The 23,021-nt window shown below is 42.5% G+C and overlaps 1 protein-coding gene across 1 annotated transcript in view; it reads left to right on the forward strand.

Moving 5' to 3' along the window:
• LOC136582280 (PRKC apoptosis WT1 regulator protein-like) overlaps nucleotides 1-18,684 on the forward strand; it is a 48,234-nt gene extending 29,550 nt beyond the window's left edge. Inside the window, exons 4-7 of the mRNA XM_066583182.1 lie at nucleotides 11,514-11,548; nucleotides 13,050-13,134; nucleotides 13,320-13,424; nucleotides 14,610-18,684. Of these exons, the coding sequence (XP_066439279.1) occupies nucleotides 11,514-11,548; nucleotides 13,050-13,134; nucleotides 13,320-13,424; nucleotides 14,610-14,696 (312 nt within the window). The 3' untranslated portion in view covers nucleotides 14,697-18,684. The remainder of the gene's footprint in view (nucleotides 1-11,513; nucleotides 11,549-13,049; nucleotides 13,135-13,319; nucleotides 13,425-14,609) is intronic.
• The last annotated feature ends 4,337 nt before the right edge of the window (nucleotides 18,685-23,021 follow it).

The raw sequence follows: 23,021 nt of genomic DNA on the forward strand, positions 1-23,021 counted from the left end.
TAGAGACGGTGCTACTGGAGCCAGTTGGCCGAACACCGCTGGGTCCTCCTAACAGGGAACATGATAGCAGAAGTGATGATATTTCTAATAGGACCAACTGATTATAACGTGTTTGTTCTCATGAGTGTGTTTTGCATGTGCATTTACACGTGTGCGGGAAAAATAAGACCTGCTCTATCTTTCTGCATTTTGTGCAGCAAAGGTCCACATACAAGTCTATGTGACGTGTGCGAATACACAAGATGATGCGTGAAACACTGTGTTAAACCACGGGGAAAAGTACACATCTGGACCTCATTAGGCTAAATAGCCTTTTAATCCATGGGAGGGGGGTGTCGTGTGCACCTGTGAACTGGCCCTGCGTGCGCAAAAAGTGCAGTACTGTGTGCAACCTCATTTATGTGCAAATAAGCCACGCTGAGGTGAGTATTTTTGCGCATATGCTTATATGAAGCATTCCTAAGATTGTATTAACCCTTTAATGACGCGGCCATTTTTTTTTCATTTTCGTTTTTTCCTCCATTTAAAAAAATCGTAACTCCTCTATTTATCCATCGACGTTGCTGTATGAGGGCTTGTTTTTTGCGGGATGAGTTATATTTTTCAATGGTACTATTTATTGTAGCATATAATGCACTGAAAAACTTAAAAAAAATTCTAAGTTTAGTAAAATAAAAAGAAATGACGTTCTGTCATCTTTCAGTGCGTCCTGTTTCTACAATGCAAAAACTGACAAGATAACTTTATTCTATGGGTCGGTACGATTACTACGATACCAAACTTGTATAGTTTTTTTTTCCGCTGTACTACTTTTATTTTTTTTCAAAAACATTTAATTTTTTACAATTATTTTCTGCTGCCATCTTCTGCACGCTATAACTGTTTTATTTTTCATCGATGTCATTGTGCAAGGGTTCATTTTTTGCGGGACGTTCTCTTGTTTGCGTTGGCACAATTTTGGAATACATACGACTTTTTAATCGCTTTTTATTGCAGTTTGTCTAGGAAACAGGGTAACTGAAAAAGTGCATTTCTGGCATTCTTTTTTTTTTCGGACGACGTTGACTGTACGAGGTAAATAATGTGCTACTTTGATAGATCAGACTTTTAAGGACGCGGTGGTACCCAATATGTATTTTTCTTTTATGATTTAGATTTTTTTTATTATAGATATGGCAAAAGAGGGTGATTTAAACTTTATTACTTTTTTTTACAATTAATAAAACTTTATTGATCAGGGACGGCTTGATACACAGTTTGCTAAGGCAGCCCTGGGGCCTTTCAGAAGGACCCCGGCTGCCATGACATCTGCATGGCTCCCTGCGGTCTCACGCATAGAATTCAATGAATGGCCAAGTGCTGCTTGTGATTGGTTGAGTGCTTTGACCAATCACAGGCAGCACTCAGCTGTCATTCAATGAATGTCTGAGAGCTGCCTGTGATTGGCTGAGTGCTTAGCCAATCAGATACAGCCCTTTCAGCAGGCGGGTTTTTAAATCCCCGCTGGCTGAAAAAGCTTCAAAGCAGTGGAGAGGTGAGTATAATTTTTTTTAACACATTCTAGAGATTATTTTCAGGGAAGGGCGTATATTTAAAGTCCTTCCCCGAAAATTCCTGCAGGGGTTGCCAGTAGCCCATTGCTTTCAATGGGACTGCAGAAGTGCCGGTCCCATTGAAAGCAATAGGAGAACATTGCGATCCTCTTCCACAGCTGTAGCAGGAGATTCTTAACTCCCCACAGGGAGTCCCATTGTCACTGAACACTGTGACAGTGCTGTCATAGTGTTCAGTGACACGGGGACTCCCTGTGAGGAATATTTACACAGCAGCGCGCGGAAAGGTGAGTGTATATATATTTTTTATTTTTTTATTTTTAATTTTTTTACACAAATAGGGATTATTTTCAGGGAAGGGCTCATATTTCAAGCCCTTCTCTGAAAATCACTGTAGGGGTTGCTGCATCCTATTGCGTTCAATGGGGCCGCTGCACTGCTGCAGGGACCTGCATTCACGCGTTTTTGTGCGCACCTATGTATGGCACATGCTCCTGTGAATGCACCCTAACAGTGAGTTTTGCATTTCCACCCTAACCCCTGACTCCTGGAGCTCCTGATCACTAGGAATCATCTGCACTACATAACATCTTACACTACCCTCAAAGAGCGGGGACTGCAACCCCCATCATCCATAAACTTTGCTCCTAGCATGGCCAGGTAGGAGCGCAACCAGCAAGCTGCCCCTCACTCTGGGCTTTTGTAGACTGGCGTCACGAACTGCAACAACCATTATCCACCATTACTCTTTCACTTGTAGCATAGTGGATGGGAGTCAGAGTACATTAGCCACCATGAACTCAAGCTGATGCCCAGCTCTAAAGGATGCTGTGTGCGATTGTAGCTTCTACTGCCTCCAGTTCTCATGTAAATAACCCCTCAACACTAGAGGACATACATTTACATCCTGTAGGTTTGGGGTATGTATGGAGGGGAATTGTTGGTCGATCCTGCTCCGTACAATGTGGATGCCGGCTGCTTACTACATCTGACACCTGTCTGCAACAGCTCCGATAAGCAGCGCCGCTGATCGGAGCTGTTAACCCTTTAAATGCCGCGGTCAATTCTGACAGCGGCATTTAAATGCCCTGATCGATGTCCAGGGGTCCCACACTGCCCACCACGATACGATTGCCATGGCAATGGCAGCTGTTGTTTTTCTGAAAGACCCCAGAGCTGCCATTGCAGATTGCCTATCAAACCATGCCTGTGGTGTGGCTTGATAGATTGCCTATCAGATTGTGGTATAATTTATGCTATGGCATTATATCATACTACAGGAGCGATTAAGCCATCGCAAGTTCTTGTCCCCTCTGGAGACTAAAAAAGTTTCATTAATTAAATTAAGAAATAGAAGTAAAAAAATTTTTTTTGCCATATTTATACTAAAAGAATCTATATAATAAAACCCAAAAACATATTGGTATCCCTGCGTCCATAAAAGTCTGATCTGTCAAAACATTATTTACCCAACGTAGTGAATGTTGTCAGAAAAAAAGATCCTCCTAAAGATGGCGGAATTTCATTTTTTTCCATTTCACTCCACTTAGATTTTTTTCAGTACATCATATAGTACCAGTGAAAAATACAACTAAACCCCTCAAAAAACACGCCCTCAGACAGCGACAGGGATGGATAAATAAAATAGTAAGGATTTTTTAAAAGTGGGGCGGAAATTTAAAATGGAAAAAAAGGGCCGCGTCCTCAAGGGGTTAAAGAATTTCAAAAGCAAAGCAGTCGCCCCACAGACTCTTGGAATAGGACGCACATAAAAAGTCCTGTTTTATTTCATTCCACAATAGAACGTTCCATATATAAACACACATTTCAGCAGAGATGAAGCGACGTTTCAGACAACAGTGCCCATTATTATGATATTGAGGCGTTAGGCTGCATACAGCAGGAACCCTATTGGTATCAGGGCGAAGTATGGAGAAAGGGGGGCACAGAAGCAGGTCCCTAGCAATGAAATGCAATGCAACCTGGGTAAGACAGTCTGCGGTGTGGACAGTGCATTGGGGTTAGTACGCTCATACATTGTTCTCTATGGGAGTGCGCTTGCATAGCATGCAGGGAGGAGCCCAATGCCCTGTCCACACACTGACTTCCCCAGGTGACAGCATGAGGATGGGGAGGCAGGAAGACATTCTAAGCCCATCTCCAGACTCTATGAAAACCATAACTTAGTATATGGCACACCAAAGTGATGACAGGTTCCCTATAAGACCCTAGTAACACCCTTGGCTGCTAATGATGCATCAATTGGCCACTTGAGAGTCTCCGTAAGCGCTTGGTAGACCACGGTCAACAGCCATGAAGAGTACTCGGGGATGCTGAGATGAATTCAGCTCAGGATCCCCGCCTTTCAGTTGATCGCTGGGTCTGCTATTGATGTAGACAGCTCTGGAAGCAAACAGTGCTGTCTGTATTGTAGTGGCTCGGTTTGGAACTGCAGGCACAGATCTCATTGAATCAGCGGGAGCTGTGCCTGTACTATCAACCTGGGCCGCTACAATGTTGACAGCACTATCCGCTTCCAGCGCTGTGAATACGGACAGAGAACCCATTGATCAGTGGGAATCCCGAGCGATGGAACCTCGATGATCAAGTGTTGGTGACCTATGCTGAGGATAGATCATCAATAGTAAAAGTCCCAGACGCCCCTTTAAATATGTTTCTGTCTGGCAAATGGACAGTGTGGTGAAGGAAGAAGCAAAGTGTAGCAGGTAGCAGCCAAGTAGTTCATGGTGTCTTTGTGGAATCTTTGTAGTGATATATAGTAAATCATATAGCGATAGTCTTGTATCACACATAGGGGGGATTTATCATGTAAAATACTCAAACATTTCAGCACGACAAATTTGTGTATAAATGTGCGACTATTTAGACTGTTCCATCGCCCTTGTCTCTTTTTAAAAAAAATAAGTGGGCTCACCAGTAGGGGGTGTCACACTTACCATAGTTTACAACAGAAAGTGGCATAAATTATGGAAATCTATTGCAGCCTTGTGGCACACAGTCAAAGATGGACTTTATTAACATCCATTATTAACATACCTAAATTAAGGGCAGATTGCACACCTTTATATAGCACTTACATATTCCACAGCGCTGTACACAGTTTGTCATCAGTTACATTGGGCTTTGTCCCCATGGGGGCTCACAATCTATGTTCACCCATATGTTTTTGGAGTGCAGGAGGAAACCCACAAAAACACTGAAGCAGATATGAACCCCGAAACCCATTGCTGAAAGGCAATGGAACGCATCACCCATTAACATTTGTAATGTTTCCTTCCCTCTTTCTCTCTGGGAAACAACATAAATGAATTATCACAGTGTGGGACCCTCAGGGTGTGTTCACATGTAGTGAATGTGGTGTGGATTGTGGTGCAGATCTGCAGCAGATTCCATTGTTTTAATTGACGGGATAAAATCTGCTGCACCAAATCAGCTAGATGTGAGCGCTCCCTGAGAACATGGAATCTACACATGAACTGGGAGAGGGCAACGAACCAGAAAACTGCATATCAGCAGCACATCTATAAATCACAGTAACATTTCACATTATACAATGTACAGAAGTATGATTTATGACAATGTAACATTTGTATCACTTTCCCCTTCCTTCTCCCCAGAATACAACACACATTATCCGATATGGCAGTACATTGTGTGGGACTCTTATGATCTGCTCACATGTAGCAGATTTCTGCTCTGGAAAATCTGCACCAAAATCTGTGTCAAAATCCATTCAGATTTTAGTGCGAATTGACAGATTAATCCCATCAAAATCCACATCCACAACACCATATAGTTCACATTTTGACACATTTTGGTACAGATCAACACCAAAATCTGCAGCACTAATTATGCTGTGGACTTTGGAGCGGATCTGCACCAAACCCTTCCACGTGAAACGGCTTCCCAGATGTTCGGCGGTACCTGAGCCTCCCGGGTCTTCTTTCTGTATCTTTACAGGTGGGTCCTTTTCTTCCTCTGAAGAATCCAGATGCCTCTTCTTGGGTCGCTTCTTCCCACTGAGATCTTTCTTCACCGAATCAGTCGGTGGAACGATGGACTTCGCTGAGCTCGATGACTTCTTCCTCTTCTTCCTCCTCTGGCTCTTGCTTGAAGCCTTATCTGAAGAATCCAAGACGCCTCTTGGTCTTCTGACTCCTTTTTCTCTCCGAATCCGCTCCTCTTCCTCCATAAAGTCGCTCTGCCCTGGTCCAGCAGACATCGCCTCCTTCTCCATCGCCAGTCTCCAACATTCTCAACTGCCAACTTCCGTGAAAACTCAATTGCCATGGATGTAACCATGGCAGCAGTCATGTGATCGGTAACTGACCAATCACAGCCAACCAAGACAAGTTTGAAATCGTATGTCTGCAATTACTGAGATGTGAGGAAGGACATTTACAGGAGTATTCTCAATTTTCCTAAGACTTATGACAATCTTTATTAGTAAAGTGGGCGCCCGTCATGTCCCTGTGCTGAAGCTGTCCCGGACTTGGTGTGGGGTGATGTTTGGGGGCGACATTCACATATTTAAAGTTTGTCCTTCTTAGTACCAGAAACTATTATTATATACAATATCACTGAATTGTAGAACAACTTGAATCCGTCCGCCATATTCAGCTTAGTACAGAGATGAACGTCTGTAGATATCCACTGTGTCCAGCAATTAACCCTTTCCAATCCACTGTCTGACCTCTGAAGACATTATGATTTAAGGTTGTACAGCTTCGATGTTGGAAGACATCTGTCGGGGTTCTCTTACTGTATATTGCCAGCCTCTATGTTGTCGGAGCCTATCTAACGTGTCACCTCATGCAGTACTGGCTTTAGCCAGCATATGGCGCTGTTGCATAACGGCAGAAAAAGAGTAACCCCCCTAGGAAAACCAGTATACAAATTGGCTTGGAAAAGGGTTAAATCTAATACACCGCCCCAGCGTCCGACACTAAGTAATGTTACTAATACACACAGGAATTAATATTAGTTTAACTATTATTACTTCCTTTGTAGTAAACTAGCAGAATGTTAGTCTCATTCATACTAATGTTTAAATTAATGCCAACAATATCCATTTGAATCAATATTACTTATGTTATTTGTATATGTGTCTGTGTATGTAATATATATATATATATATATATATATATATATATATATATATATATATATATATATACACCCTGTTTCCCCGAAAATAAGACAGTGTCTTATATTAATTTTTGCTCCGAAAGATTTAACTTTTTTACATGTATAGCTGCCTGGACACTATTTAAATAGCTTTTTCTTATTAACTGTAACTAGGCCTTAATTTTGGAGCAGGGCTTATATTTCAAGCATACTCAAAAAGCCTGAAAAATCATACTGCATCCTCAAAAATCCTGAAAAATCAAGCTATGTCTTATTTTCGAGGTATGTCTTATTTTCAGGGAAACAGGGTATATATGCATTTTTTTCCCCTATGCGCAAAAACATTTGTGATTGGTTGATGGATACTCTGCTGTGCCTTTTTATTAAGTGTAGGCTTGCATGCCACGCGGGTGGCTGCCACGCGAATATGAGCTGTATTAAAGTATGAGCTGGAGAAAGTATGATACAGTTCCATCATGGTAGTTTGACAGGGTAGGAGACAGCTGCACCTCAAGAACATCGCAAGAATCCGCTCTTTTCTCACTGTGGACACGCTAAAAACGCTTACTGTTGCCCTCATCCACTCCCGGCTTGATTATTGCAACTCGTTGCTGATCGGCCTCCCCTGCACCAGACTCTACCCTCTCCAATCCATCCTGAATGCGGCAGCCAGGCTCATCTTCCTGTCCAGCCGCTACTCGGACGCCTCTGCCCTGTGCCAGTCACTGCACTGGCTGCCCGTTAAATACAGAATTCAATTTAAACTCGCCACCTTCATCCACAAAGCCCTCCACAGCGCAGCGCCCCCCTATATCGCCCCCCCCTATATCGCCTCCCTCATCTCAATCCATCAACCAGCCCGGGCTCTCCGCTCTGCTAACGAAACCAGACTGAGCTCCCCTTTAATTCGAACTTCTCTTTCCCGCCTCCAAGACTTCTCCAGAGCAGCACCGGTCCTCCTGAACGCACTACCAAAGGCTATCCGAGCAATCCAGGACTCGCAGAACTTCAGGCGTGCTCTAAAAACGCACCTCTTCAGGGAGGCATACCAAATTCCCTAAACAAACCCCTCTGTACTCCGCCTGATAACATGCTCCCTGACCTACTGACTGCAATCGCTGCTAGCCATCATAAACTGCTCCTGCAGTCATACTGTTTCTGCCATCACACGGCTGAACGTCTGACCATTGTCTATGTGTATAGAATCCCTCACTCTCCACCTCGCCATACCGCGCACATCTCCAGCCCTTTACCTTCTGTATCACCCCACTATTCGTAGTATGTAAGCTCGTTGGAGCAGGACCCGCACCCCTATTGTTTCCATCAATTGATTACTATGTAACCGTGGTTCTGTAATGTTTGTACTTTTGTCTTTCTGTATTCCCCCTGTCTATGTAAGCGCTGCGGAATATGTTGGCGCTATACAAATAAAGTTTATTATTATTTTATTACTATACACTATGCATTCTATAATTTTTATTCAGTTTTACTATTATACAGCCGGGCATTATTTTATAGCATTGATACTATCTTATCATTTGATGTCCTTGGAAATAATACATCTGTTATTATCTTCCTTTACTTATTAAATGTTTAAACCAAAAAAGAAGAGTGTTATGCATCAATCACTTTGACAACATGATTTTTACATTACACTTTTTTGTTTTCATATTGCTTTATGTTTCATGTAATTACTATATTGTTTATGCAATTACTTTAGATATATTAGGTTTCACATAGCTGTCTATTGTCCGCATCTTAGGAATTGTTTGGTATTTATTGCTATTACTTATTGTTGTGCCTATTTTTTCTTTATTTTTATTATTGTCTCTCTACTTTTACAGTTTTCCGTATCTTTCTCTATATATTGTATTATTGATTAGGCCATTTCTGAAGAAGGGGATGCATCCCAAAAACGCGTTATGTGTGCTGGCTATTAATCAAGTCATTGAATTGATAAAGAAGAATTGGGTCATTCTCCTCATCTGAATGTGCTTTATACCAAAAGGGTTGTGCTGACGGTCCATTATAAAAGTTCTTTTAGATATCTTTCACACACAAACGTATTTGTAAATGTGAAGATGAAATTGTATCAGTATTAGAGAGGAGCGAGCATTGCCCTTAGCGAGTACCTGCCCGCTCGGAAGAAAAGATTCGGGTGCCAGCGGGGGGCTAGGAGCGGTGGGGGAGAGCAGGGGGGAATGGAGGGGAGATCCCTCTCTCCCTCTCTCCCCCCTGCTACCTCCTGCTCACTGCCGCAACTCACCGCTCACCCGCACCGGCACCCGAATCTTTTCTTCCGAGCGGGCAGGTACTCGCTAAGGGCAATACTCGCTCGAGTATTTGTCCTTAGCGATTATGCTCACTCATCTCTAATCAGTATGTCATCAGTATTACATCCGGATTTGTTTATATTAGTTTTATTTGCTTCTGGGCAAAATAGACGCGTTTTACACAATAGAAAATAATACCAATGAATACAAATACTGATGAATGGAATACAGGTGTAAGGGCTAATGCCCACGGCTGGATTCCCGCCGTGTAAAACGCGTCAGAAATCTCCGGCAATTCTCCGCAGCTATTAGGTTCCATTGAACCTAATAGCTCAATGTACGTGCTGCGAAATTCCACCACGGAATTTGGCAGCGTGAAATTACCCATGGCATATCCTATTTGCCGCGGGTATACGTGTAAGCCGCCCGTCACGCTATACTTCCGCTGTAGCACATATGACACCGCCGGCGCATCATACGCTGTACTGCGCATTCACACAAGCAGTGTCATGCAGGAGCTACGCAGCGGATCCGGAGGCGAGTATGGAGTCTTTGGGGGGGCGCCGTGACGGACTCTGCTGCGGTATTTCACTTGCGTAGCCCGTCACGGCCGTGAGCATTAGGCCTAATACTGAGGCAACTGTATTTTGAACAATCACTCTCCAGGGACTTCAATCGCCGTATCACATCTGTAAAATTGATGAAACTGGGGCATGCAGGGTTTTTGAAATATTGCACATTCTTAGATTTTCCTTAGCTCTGGGTTACAGTATGCAGACATGGATTAAATCTGAATATGAAGTACGCTCATCTGAAAGAGGCTTTAGGGTTAGTTCACACATGGAGAAATTACTGTGGATTTTCACCAGTGGAAAATCCACAGCGCCAAATCCACACCAAATGCTGCGTATTCTGATGAGGATTTTGGTATGGAGCCACCATGAAGTTCACCCCCTCAAATGAAGCACAGAAGTATCTGCAGCAAATCCGCACTAGAATCTACATCATAATCCTCGCCATTTGGTGTGGATTTGCGGCTGGGAAAATTCAACACCCGTGAAACATGGGGATTCACTGCCTGGGACCCTGTAGGTGTCCATAGAGAAGTAGTCTGTGAGACGCCAGAGGTACAGAGATTTACTCCCCACCCTCCCCATAAAAATGCTCACTAGCTGGCTTCACACCTCCCCGTGTACTTCTCCATGACTAATAACAGGTGTATGGGGATGAACGATGGTGTTAACGATGGGACGTCCCCGTAGAGCAGGTAATCTACCTGTGTGCACTGACACGCTCATTGACCGTTGGGGGGCGATAGTACGGGCAGGTTATCTGCCAGTGTAAAAAGACCTTTAAAGAGTTGTATGTGATAGATCTGTCACTGGGGAAGATTCCTAATTAAATACCTGATCACATGAAGTCCTGCAGGATCTCCTGTTATCTTGTTGGAAGATCCCCCTTAGCAAGTCACGTCCATACAGTAATACATAGACATAAATAGTCACTCCCTACTATAAGACCACCTTCTATTACTGCCATGTGACCTCATGACAAGGAAAGGGGGTATTCATTAATCTGTATAGTGACTTATATCTAATGGAGTCCGACCATACCGCTGCTATGGGCTGAGGATGACCTGCCTGTGTGAACAAAGACTTTACACCTCCGACACACTTGCCCTTTGCACACATTGCACCCACGAGGCTCAGGTGCAAATTGCATTAGGCACCATACAGACATTTGTCCATGTGCTGCCCTATCCATGGACGCCCTGTAGTTTCTGCTGGTACCATTTTGGAATACATACATTTTGATCCCTTTCTATTACATTTTTGCTTGAAGAAGGGAGGACCAAAAAAAAAAAAACCGCAATTCTGTCGCTCTTTTTTTTTTTTTAATGACGACGTTCACGGTAAATAATGCATTATTGATAGATCAGACTTTTACAGATGTAGCAACACAAAAGATTTTTTCTTGTTTTATTTATCTTATTTTATTATAAATACAAAAAAGGCTTTTTTTGAAAAAACTTTTAGGCACTTTGCAATGGCAGCACTGGGGGCTTACAGAAGGCCCACAGCTGCCATAACAATCGTACGGCAACTGTCAGAATTGAGGATCGGGAAGGATCGCAGAGTGTTTTGCATTGTTTTCAATGGGTAAACCTTGCATTGAACTTGTGTGCACCTCGTATGCCGTACAAAGCTGTGCCGGCCCCATTGGAAATAATGGGTGAAGTGACGCCTTCCAAGGGAACGCCCAAAGACAGGACATGTCATGATATTTTCCAGCACTGCGATGTGGAAAAACATCACTCATGTGTATGATGCCCCTGTATATATGTGTGTGTGTATATATGTATATATATATATATATATATATATATATATATATATGATTTTGCTCAACCTATCCAGTTCTATATCATGTTGACCTCAGATTGGACTGCAATTTCAATACGACAAATTCCCCTACAAGAATTGATAAAGCATGTATAGAATTATATAGTTTACATCTTGGTTTCTTTGTTGCTTTGCAGGAAATGTGGATATCAGATGCAACTTGCACAGACAGGTTTGTATCTATTTACTTTTAAGCTAGATATATTAGATGTGTATATTTGGTTGTGCTTCGTTTCAAACTAGTCCACAGAGTAGTTGTGACTGATCCAAAAGGAAATGTAGTAGTAATCATCACACAAACTTCATATACACGATGGACTGTTTGTAACTTATAAGGACTTATTTCCACCACCGTAGGCGCAACTATGCTCGGCAGCACGAAGCGTAGTTGCGCCTAAATAAGGGAAAATTCCGTCCTTTTTGACGGCTTTTTAATCTCTGCGCCAGAGTTTGAAAATTACCACGGAAAGACAGGGGCGGCCCGATCTTCCCTACATATAGGTAAACATTTAACGGCCAGGAAAAGAGCTATTGAAAACGAAACCGCTGAAATTTTATAGAAATCAGTGATTTCGTTTTATCCGTTAAATGGCCATAATAATCATGGCCATACAAGGGGACAAAGCCACGTTTATCTGAATCCGCCCTAAGACACTAGTTAAAGGCTACAGAAACCTTTGTGCATGAACAAGCAATACACACCCATCTTAGTCATTGCAGAAAAAAATCATGCACTTATCTGTTTTCACACTGAGTTTTCTTTCTCATGCATTTAGAAAGCATCCTACTTGGTTTGCAGGCTATCCTAAGTTCAAGTTCAGCTCCTCTGTTTCCTAAATGCACACAAGCTCAGAGGTCTATGTAGCATAACTAGTCTCACTGAATACTACACAGCTATCTCTCCATCCTATCTGGTCTGTTCCCCCTCACTGCTGATCAGAGCAGAAATAACCTATGGAGTGAATTACAGCCCTCTGTAATAGTAGCTTTTTCTGCTTTGCTCTTCTTCACCATTCCCCGGCACTATCATATAGCCCTCTGTAATACCGTAGCTCAGTGGAAAAGCAGGAAATACACATTCACAAAATGGAAACCAAATAGGGGAAGTTTCCACTGTGGTGGGTTCAACTTTTGAGAGAATTTTTAAATTCAGCTTTTTACCTTAGAAATGTAGGAAAAAATGAAGTAGTGTCTTTGCAAATGGTCATGATTAAAAACTCTCTACTGCTTTGTGTCTTCAGCTCTTATGCAGAACTATGTGTCTCTCTGGTTACAGACTACCAATACATCTCTAGGGTATGACACTTATAATTGTCCAATACTCTTTGGGGGTTAAGAGAAGTGTGTGTGTGTGTGTGTGGGGGGGGGGAATAAACTTTTGTACCCAGGTCCATGAGCCTTTAGCTACGCCCCTGCTCCTTGCTCACCTATTGAATGTATAGTAGCAAAAAATAGGGGACAGATGAAAATGATTATTGTTGCAGAAACAGATAACTCAGAGTTGTTATGTAGTCTGCAACCATGGAGACACATAAAGTTCTCAAAAGAGCTATAGTCACAAACCGGTAGTGTACTTTTACATTCATGACTTTATAAAGTTTCTTTATTTTTTGTTTTAATTACATTAACTCCCTACAGGACATACCTTTTTCAGTATTTTATGCTTTTTTCAGAAATTCAGAGACTCATTCGAACGCTCCTACTTCAGAAAATGGAAGCTTGAACGCAAGGCAGTCATGGTTGGAAGAACTTCAGAAGGTATGGCCACTGCTAACCAGTTTTTTGAACTTGGACAATAGTAATTTGTGATTTAGTAACTATGATTAGATGATTGTTCTGAGTGACAGAGCTTATTATTGCACAAGTCTACTCAAAGCCTCTCCAAATGTATGATGGGATCATAAGGTAATTGGTACTGTGAACTATATTTGTCTTTTTATTAGGCAGTTAGCGGAAACAGAGAAGACAATCATAAGCTGACCAATCAGCTCAATGAAAAGGAGGGGTCTCTGCTACTTCTCCAAAAGGAAATGAAAGCCCTAACTCAGGTAAAGCTTATACACAAGGGTGGCGTATTGGAACGTCCTATAAAGGTGCTGTCCAAAAAGACTTAGAATACTTCAAAAGAAGTAATACTCAGCTTACCAATCTCCTGCCACTCCTGATAGGACACATCCCAGGGTCTTGTGCTGGTTTCTGTACTTCCTGGTCTCCGTTGACATGTACATTTGGCTGCTGCAGCCAATCGTTGACACAGCGGTGACCTGCTTCAGCTACTGATTGGCTGCAGTGGTCCCATGTATGTGTCATCAAGGACCAGGATGGCCTGTGATTGGCTACAGCAGTAATTTGTTCCTGTTAACAGGGACCAGCAAGTACAAAAACAAACAAGGGACACCGGGAAGCATAAGAACATAAGTGGTGGAAGAACGGTAAGGTGTCTATTACTTCTTTTGTTATTTTAAAGCAAAATATGAAGTGGCCCAACAACCCCTTTAAGCGATTTGGAAAATAATGATGAACAACCACTCAAACGCCTACCACATACAGGGGCCGGGGGCTGCTTGATTTTTACTTGCACATAAATAAGGCATAGAAAGTGTAGAGGTTCCACCAATATGTGTAGTGCATCATACCTATTAATGACACCCCATGCAATAAATGTACCTCCAAAGTCAACCACACTGGTTCTGACACCCCGGGTTCACCAGCAATTTAAAATTAGACTGCTTACTGCAAAAATACCAATAAATATAAGGTATTTGCTATTATTTTGACCAAAATACGGAAGCTTGCAACCCATGCCAAGGGTCTTCATTTTCTTGCATGCCCCTACAAATAAATCACAAAAAAAATACATATTAAGTTAAAAATCCCAGAAGGCGGTCATATTTACTGGCATACTGATACAAAATACAAGGGCAGGTATAGACCCCACATCCCTCAGCATGCAGACAGGAAAATGTTCCTGTCTGCATACTGTGGAATACGATGTTTGTACCTGCCCTTGTAGTTTGTAACGGTATATCAGTAAGTATGGCCGCCTTCTGGGATTTTTGCGTTAAGCAGGCACTTTAATTGGTACAATATGCATTTGCACTGTGTAGTGCGGTTCTGGAAAGCCTTTCTTCATGGCGTAGAGCTTCTTATGATCAGTGGTGAGGAACTGGTAACTAATTTGGGAGGCATACCCATTAGGAACAACTTCTAATGACTTGTTATGTCTGTTGCAGAAAATGAAGAGAGCCAAGGATGAAAATGAAAGGTTGAAGGAAGAGAACCAGATGCTGCTTAAGATGATGGGTCAGTTGAGCAGCTAAGACTCAAGACTGTCTTAGCTACTCAACTTACTGATACTTTCTTCTCATGAACTGAGAAATTGACTGACATTTTCTCACCTAAGTAATCAGTTAAATGATTAAATGATGAATGAGCTGTTCATCCACAAGTATGGACATTAGAACATTGGAGAACTTCAAAGTTCCTGGTTTAAGTGTATGTGAGGAATATGTGAAAGAATATATAATATACACATTAAAGGGGTATTACAATAATATTAAGTGATTGGATATTGCTAGGATATGCAAGGAGGGGATTAACTCCCACAATCCCCAGAATGAAGGAGTAGTAGTGCTGGTTGAGCACTGGTGTCCCATCATAGATCTTCCCTACACAGAGACGCTCCTGGCCAATGTGAAGGGGACTAGAACACCACTCCCTTCAATTGAATATGAAAGTGTTGCAGCTACCTGCAAGCAGATACCAGGAGTGCCATTACGTAGGGAATTAGCTGCAGGGACCCTGGTCCTTAGTTCTCGTGAATGGTAACTGCTCCCGAGGTCGGACCCTTCCAGTCTTAATGTTATGATGACATATCCTAGAAATGTTCCATAACTAGCGTTGAACAGACTGAAACAGTAGAACCCTGTTTTAGGTCAAACTTTGTTCAAAGTTCAGTCAGGTGGCCAACTCGAACTTGGGCAGTTTGTCTTGGCTGAACCAACCAAAATTCTTCTTCCTTCTTTCTTTTTCTAGCTTTTTCTTGTTTTAAAAAGAAGGAAAACAAGGCGAAAAAAAGGGGAAAAGTGGAAAAATAATCTCTTTAATTTTCCTCCCCCTTCTTTTTCCGTCTTTTCTTTTTCTTCCTTCTTTCCTTTTTCCTTCTTCCTCTTCTTTTCCTTTTTTCTTCATTAACTTTGACTTAAAAACAGAAAGCTCAAACGTATTAAGATACACTTCTAGGTGACCTGCAAGGCTCTTAGTGTTATATACCAGTTTTATATGCAGTTTTAGGGCGCCCACCCACTGGCGTTTGCGATTTTCGTGCGTGAAAAACGCAGCGTTTTCCGCGGCGTTTTTTGCGGCGTTTTCGCGCCTTTTCCATTAATTTCCATTGACATTCATGGGTGCATTAAGAGAAAAATAAGGACACATATGCAACTGACAGTTCCTATGTTAAAAATCGCAACGGACCGAAAAAAAAAACGCCAGTGGACAGGAGTACATTCAATTCTAATTGCTCTTGAGAAAAAACGCAAAACGCAAAGAAAAAAAAATCGCCAGTGGGTGGGAGCCCTTAGACAGTGTTATATATGAGTGAAGTTCTGGATCAGTTTAAACCAATTCAGACAAGCCAAACTTTTTGCCAAAATTCGACGAATTGAACTTTTGAAACATTTGTTCACTGCTAGCCATAAAATTACAAGATGGGAATACCCCTTTAATGCTTATTTTGTAAACTACAAAGTGCTGCTCAACCTACACTGCTTATATTATGTATTTATTATCATGAATTATTGTGTGAGCTTTGCTGCTTAAACATATAATATTTTAATTTTTCTTCATGTAATGTTTCACCTTCACTGATGATGGAAAAGCTAATTTTTCTGTAATTATAAGAGAGATTTAGGGTTTAAACAGGTATTCACATGCCCAAAATGTGCTATATACCTCAGTAGGAGGGGCCCATATTCAGAATTATGATGTAATAGCCAGATGGAGAGCCACTAACAAAGAGCTGCTCCTGCTCTCGTAGCCTCTAGCCAGTCCATTAATTATATTACATGGTTGCCTATGTAATACTTCATCCTCTCTGTGGCAGCCAGACTGTTGGCGGTAAGAGTTCATAGGGTTATTCAGAAGCTGGACCAAACTTTGAGCTGGACGTATTGTCACATAAGAAGGGTTTCCAAGATTTTACATGGTTGTTCAATTCTTAGGATAGGACAGCCATGTACTGTATGATTGGTGATGGTCTCATGCCTGGGACCCCCACTGATCAGTAGATCAAAGGAGCAGCTGTCCTTCCCATCTGTACCCTACTCAGAGATTGGCAAACACTTACTAGGGGGGTCCCTAGGAACAACCAAAAACCCTCCAGTATGATAAGTAGTGTATGTTGGTATTAATAGGAAGTTAGAGAGCCTTTTATGTGGTCTTCTAAAATGAGTATTTTTTAGATGCTGCATATTATTTGGGCGCTAAGTGGTTATATTATGTGGTTTGTGTATGACAGTATATGGCAGTTTTATTTGGGCTGAGAATAGTGCTGAGCAAATAGAGTCAAACTCTGTTTCAGGTTGAACTTTGTTAAAAGTTTGGTTCAGAACAAGCCCAAACCTTAGGCAGTTTGTCCTAAGCAAACCCACTGAAATTCTTTCTCCTTCTTCTTCATTCTTCTTTTTCTTTATCCTCCTCTTCTTCTCTTTCTTCTCCCTCTTCCTACTCCTCCTTTCTCCTCCTTTTTCTTCTTCTTCCTTCTTTATCTTCTTCCCTCTTCAACCTTCCTCTTCTTCTTTCTCCTCTTATGCAGGGATTTTATGCCTCTTGGGCTGGGTTTATATGGGGCGGATTCTCAACGGAAATCTCGCGGTTTGGCTGCAGCGAAAAAACGCGAGATTTCCGTCGGGAGAACCGCTGCTTGAAAACCAGCGGCGGTTTTGAAGCGGCCCGGCCGGTTGCTCTTCCGCTGCAGCCGGCACTCCCATAGAGTGCGGCCGCAGCGGAAGAAAAAAAAAATGAACGTGCTGCGGCCGGCAAATCCGCACTGTAGCGGCGGCTTCTGCCGGCTTTGCCGCAGCGGATTTTCCGTCCCGTGTGGACGAGATTTCTGAGAAATCTCATCCACATGGCTGGCTAATCCCGGGATTAGGAGCCGCATGCGGATTTGCCTCGGTGAAATTCTGGATGGAATTTCCGCGGCAAATCCGCCCCGTGTGAACCCAGCCTTAGTGTTATACACCAGTTTTATGGGGATTTGTGAAAGTTGGGTTTGGTTTGAACTAATCTGGACTGAACAAAACTTTTTACGCGCATGTGGGCAAAGAACTTTTGAAAACTTCACTCATCACTAACTGAGAACTGTCAAAAATAGGAAACGAGGAGGACGCTACTGTTCATGTTTCCCAGGTCCCAGTATAAAACCTGCAATGAAACAGAAAGTGAGACTGTAACTGGTTTCAGTTTAAAGTACGAACTCCGGACATATAGTAGTATTTATTGTGGTACTTGGAAAGGGTTTGGCAGTAAGTGTGTATCTCAAATAACCAAAAGCTTAGTATTAGGATAAAAAATATTTTAGTTGTGATGGATTTGGCAGCTTGATACAATCGTGCACCATTTTTTTTGTTATTGGCAAGTGTAGAGGGAAGCTGTTCCAGATGTCAAGGTGCGCCATATCTTAGCCATATGGATATCCAACTTCCATATCTTGGCTGCACAACACTGCAGTATTACACAGGGACCATGGTGACACTATCAGGAAAGGTGGAACACTAAAATTCTAGCATGAGAGGCCAGACGCTTTGTTATGTCTCCTACTTTGGAGCAAAAAAAAGTAGAGGCTGCAGCAGCTATAGTTTTGGTTGGACTTCAAGGATTCATACTGTCGCTCATTAAAGCAATCTTCCGGTCCCGGACAAATAAAGATGGCTGCAGCGCTTCTCTGACTACCTGATGCACACTTAGTATGCATCACTAGTATACAACACTACATGCAGACCTGACTGGCTAACGCTGCTCATGTGAGAAGCACTGACCAATAAAAGCAGCATGTAGTGCCTAAGCCTAATGGCGCATACTAATGCTCATTGTCCATCAGGTAGTCAGAGAAGTGCTGCAGCCATCTTTGCTTGTCCAGGATCAGAGGGTCACTTTAACTATGATCCCGTGTTCCCATAAATGTATTCATGATGGGTGCTGACCTACACATTGTGCCTAAATTAATCCTAATGAGATGTACCTCTAATACCTTCTCCTACAGTACAGTTGTAAGGAAAATGGGACTATATGATAAAATAAAATGAACATATTCTTATTGCCAAGTTGTACTCTAAATGTTGCTATTGTAAGCATGTCTACTACTGTATGTCTATACAACTGTTGATAAAGGCTGCAGAGTAAAGGCCCATTTAGACAAAACGATTATCGCTCAAAATTTCGCTCAAAAGCCATCTTTTGAGCGATAATCGTTGTGTGTGAAGGTGCCCATCTTTCACTTTTCTGCCGAATAGTGAATTTCAGTTCGGCATGAAATCCATAGTTCAGCAGAACAGCTGATAAGCAGGACCACATGCTATGTTCTGCCCGGGACCACTAATAAAAACTGATTACATTGTCTCAGCTGTCAGCCCTGTGGCAGAACAAAGGCAATGTATTCAGCGAACAGCAGGTGGTCTGTCCCCTGAATACAGCTCCTGGTAGCTCACATGCTACTAATTGGTACTAAAAGGCGTTAGCACAAGATCACATGATGTACCAGCACACCTAAACAATTATTTTTCCACAGGGGGGAGGGGCAAATTAATTATCATTAGTCTTCTATATTCTTCTAAATAAGCTGCAAGCCATGTGTGTACAGTATGGAGGGTGAGCTGTGATCTCCTCTATCATAACTGTGTTACAGGGGCAGTGTGATGATCATCATCAGTAACTGTGCCCCCTGCAAACAAGTCCTGTATATCAGCATCACAGAAACTGAGAAATTGACTTGAAAAGGAACACACAACCCCAAGAAAATCTGAGCTGGTCAAAACGGAGATCACATGACCATCTGAGGAAAAAGAGGCCAGGCGCTTTAGATAGGGAGTAATGGCCAGCCAAGGTAGCACTAGCCGTCTTATGTATACTGGGGGATAACTACATAATGAATGAATAAAAAAAAAACTCCCTGGAGTGTCCCTTTAAGCTTTTACTAGCAAATACAGTAAAACAATGCCAAGTATCAATATTCCCGAACCCCCATCTCTTCTGTTAAGGCTGTGCTATGGTGCACATATATGGGGTCCGCTAGGCAGTGCCGCTAATGGCTGCAGTCCAACTTTTCCTGCATCCTTCATGACTACTTCCTGCGCCAAGTGCATTATATGGAAGGCATCCATCTATGCAGTAGTATACGTGTAAGCACCCATACAGGCAAGCAGGTCCCAATGGTCCTTCTACATAAGGTACAGGGAGATGTGAGGCTGCACATCTGTACCTCTTATAAATGGGTTCCATCTATTCCAGGTCTCCCATTTGCAGTAGCAGCAATCCAGACTAATGTACTACAGCAGCCCCTGCTGGTGGGTGCCCTCCGAGAGCATAAATACAAAAGGTCCATGTCTGATACTGCCATTTCCCCCTCCACACTTCTTCTAGCATATAAAAGCCATTTTTTGTTTGTTGCGACACTCGGATGAGGTGGGCACGCTGCACCTTAGGTGAGATTTGTAGGTCTTGCTGAGGCTGGTCATGCAGTATTTGAGCAGTTTTACATTGTCCTCCTCTGATGCTCCCAGAATGCCCAGCAGCTTCTGTGTCTCGTCTTTGGGGCGACTGTCCACTTTGGTGAACCTGAAAAGTAATTTACTAAAATGTAAATAAACATATACATCATTAATTAGTATTAAAAGCCCTGACATCCTTGGGGGCTACATACAGAAGCGAAAGTGTAACATTTTTAGGCCGGCTTCACACGCGCGTATTTATGCACGCAATACGCAGAGAGTAGAACCCATTGATTTCAAGTGGATCATTCACAATTCTGTATTCTTCACACAAGAACAAAAATGTCCCCCTTGAAGGTAATGCGGGGGTATGCCAATACATGTGCAATACGCAAGGAGATGCATGAAACCCTGCGTAATCCCACTGAAAAAACCCCAAAAAACACGCATCTAGAACTAGGTTAGCCATGCCAATCAATGCATCTGTTTGCCGCGTGTAAATGTACACGTCTTGCAAAAAGTATAGTAAAATACAATGATGGATGCAAAAAAAACATCGTTGATGCCGCAAAAATGCTACACTCATTTACGCGCAAATACGCATACGCTCGTGACACGCCGGCCTTAAATGAACTTGTCAGCAGTTCCCAGCATGTAAAACTGCCCATACCAACATGGCGGTGAAGTCTCCCTGTTATATTCTCTGTTTGTACAACTAAAGGCGGCATACCTTGCTAACGGGGTCCCACCCGTCCAATGAACAGGCTGGTCAGTCTCTTCTGATGAGCTCTTTTCTAAACTCCGCCCCCTCTGCCAGACCGAAGGGGATTAAACTGCAAAGTCATCCATAAGCTGGGTGAAATCTTACGAGATTGTCACTGGCGCGCGTGTAAATCACAGCGGCGAATCTCTTCAGAACTACTAAAATCTCACACATGCTCCGATCCGCGGTGTCCCAGCGCACGTGCAAGAGTTTAGTCCGGTGGAGATTGGACCTGCTGACAGGTTGCCTTTAATTAAACTGTTCTGCAAAAAAATGACTGTCAGCCCAAAATACACGCAATCAAGAAAAAAAAAAAAACACCTCCAAATCTGAACGCAGTCTTTAACCCCTTCCCTCCCCATGACATAAGGGTACGTCATGGGAGCGGGGTACTTCCTGCAAAATGACGTACCCTTACGTCATGTAGATAGCGCGAGAGCATTGCAGAGCTCGCGCTATCCCGCAGCGGGAGCCGGCTGTCACTCGTAGCCGGCCTCCCGCTGCAACAGCGGGGGGCAATCGGAGATGCGCCCCCACTGTTAATCCCTTCCCTGCCGCGATCTAAGTAGATCACGGCAAGGAAAGTGTTCACAGAGGGAGCGCGCTCCCATTGTGACTTCAGCCGGCTCTCGCGATGAGAGCCCGGCAGGTTGCCATGGCAACAGGACGCCAGATCCCAGTGTCCTGTATTGCCATTGCCTGTAATAAGCGATAAAACATGGCAGGAGAGAAGTCCTGTCATGCCTTATCGTAGCGATCATCAGTGCTGCAGTAATAGTCCCTCAGAGGGACACAAATTGTGTAAAAAGAAATCAAAATAATGCACAAAAAATTAAAGTAAAAAAAAAAAAGTTTAAAACCCTTTTTTGCTTTTGCTCATATTAGCATTAAACCCCCCCCCCCCACATATTTGGTATTGACGCGTCCATCAAGACCCGTACAATAAATCAAACATGCTTTTTATCCTGCACGGCAAAAAGCGTTAAAAAAACTGAGGCAAAATGCTAATTTTTAGCATTTTGCCTCCCAAAAAACAAAGAGTGATAAAAAAACAAAAAAAAAAAACGTATCTACACCAAAATGGTACCAATAAAAACTACAGCTTGTCTCGCAAAAAATAAGCCCTCACAGAGCTCCGTCCATGGAAAAATAAAAAAGTTACAGGACTTTGAATGCAGCGATTTTAGAAAAAAATTATAATTTCCAAAAAAAAGGGCTTTTATTGTGGAAAAACCTAAAAAAATAAATATAATAATTTTGGTATCATAACCGTACCGACCCGCAGAAAAAAAATGTGTTATGTCATGTATGCTGCATAATTAACGCTTAAAATAAAATAAAATGTATGGCAGAATTGATGCGTTTTCTCTCCCTATGATCATAAAAAAATAATAAAACTTCTACAATGTGGTCTATGTACCCAAATATTGTACCAATTAAAACTACCGTTCGTCACACAACAACAAGCTCTTATATGGCCGGGTCAATGGAAAAATAAAAAAGTTATGCCTTTTGAAAAATCGAGTTGAAAAAATACCAAAAATCATTTTGTCCTCAACACCAAAATAGGCCGGTCCTTAAGGGGTTAAAGCTCGGGCTACAAAACTAAACAATACCAATTATAATCTGCTGTAAGTTCCCAATTTCAATGTCTCCACATGAAAAAAGTGGCGAATCCGTGTCCGTCCACACTGTCATACGGTCATCCATGAGATGCAGACATTTACTCCAAAAAAATGGATGAAAACGTAGAGTTTACCAGACCTGCAGGCGATAGTGGGATAAAACGGAGGCAAACAACGCATATGTTTAACCCTTTCCAATCCACTGTCTGACCTCAGAAGACATTATGATTTAAGGCTGTACAGCTCCGATGTTGGAAGACGTCCGTCGGGGTTCTCTTACTGTATATTGCCAGCCTCTCTGCTGTTGGAGCCTATCCAACGTGTCACCTCATGCAGTACTGGCTTTAGCCAGCAGATAGCGCTATTATATAACGGCAGAAAAAGAGTAAGCCCCTTAGGAAAACCAGGATACAAATTGGATTGGAAAGGGTTAACCCCGTTCAGCAAGGCATACACTTCTGGGCGCTTTTTTGTGGGATTGAACAGTGTAGCCTACTACGCTGCACTGCCCCCCAATACAGACATATGGAAACATACTTATTGTTAACATTG

The sequence above is a fragment of the Eleutherodactylus coqui genome, chromosome 11, assembly GCF_035609145.1.
Source record: "Eleutherodactylus coqui strain aEleCoq1 chromosome 11, aEleCoq1.hap1, whole genome shotgun sequence".
Lineage (NCBI taxonomy): Eukaryota > Metazoa > Chordata > Amphibia > Anura > Eleutherodactylidae > Eleutherodactylus > Eleutherodactylus coqui.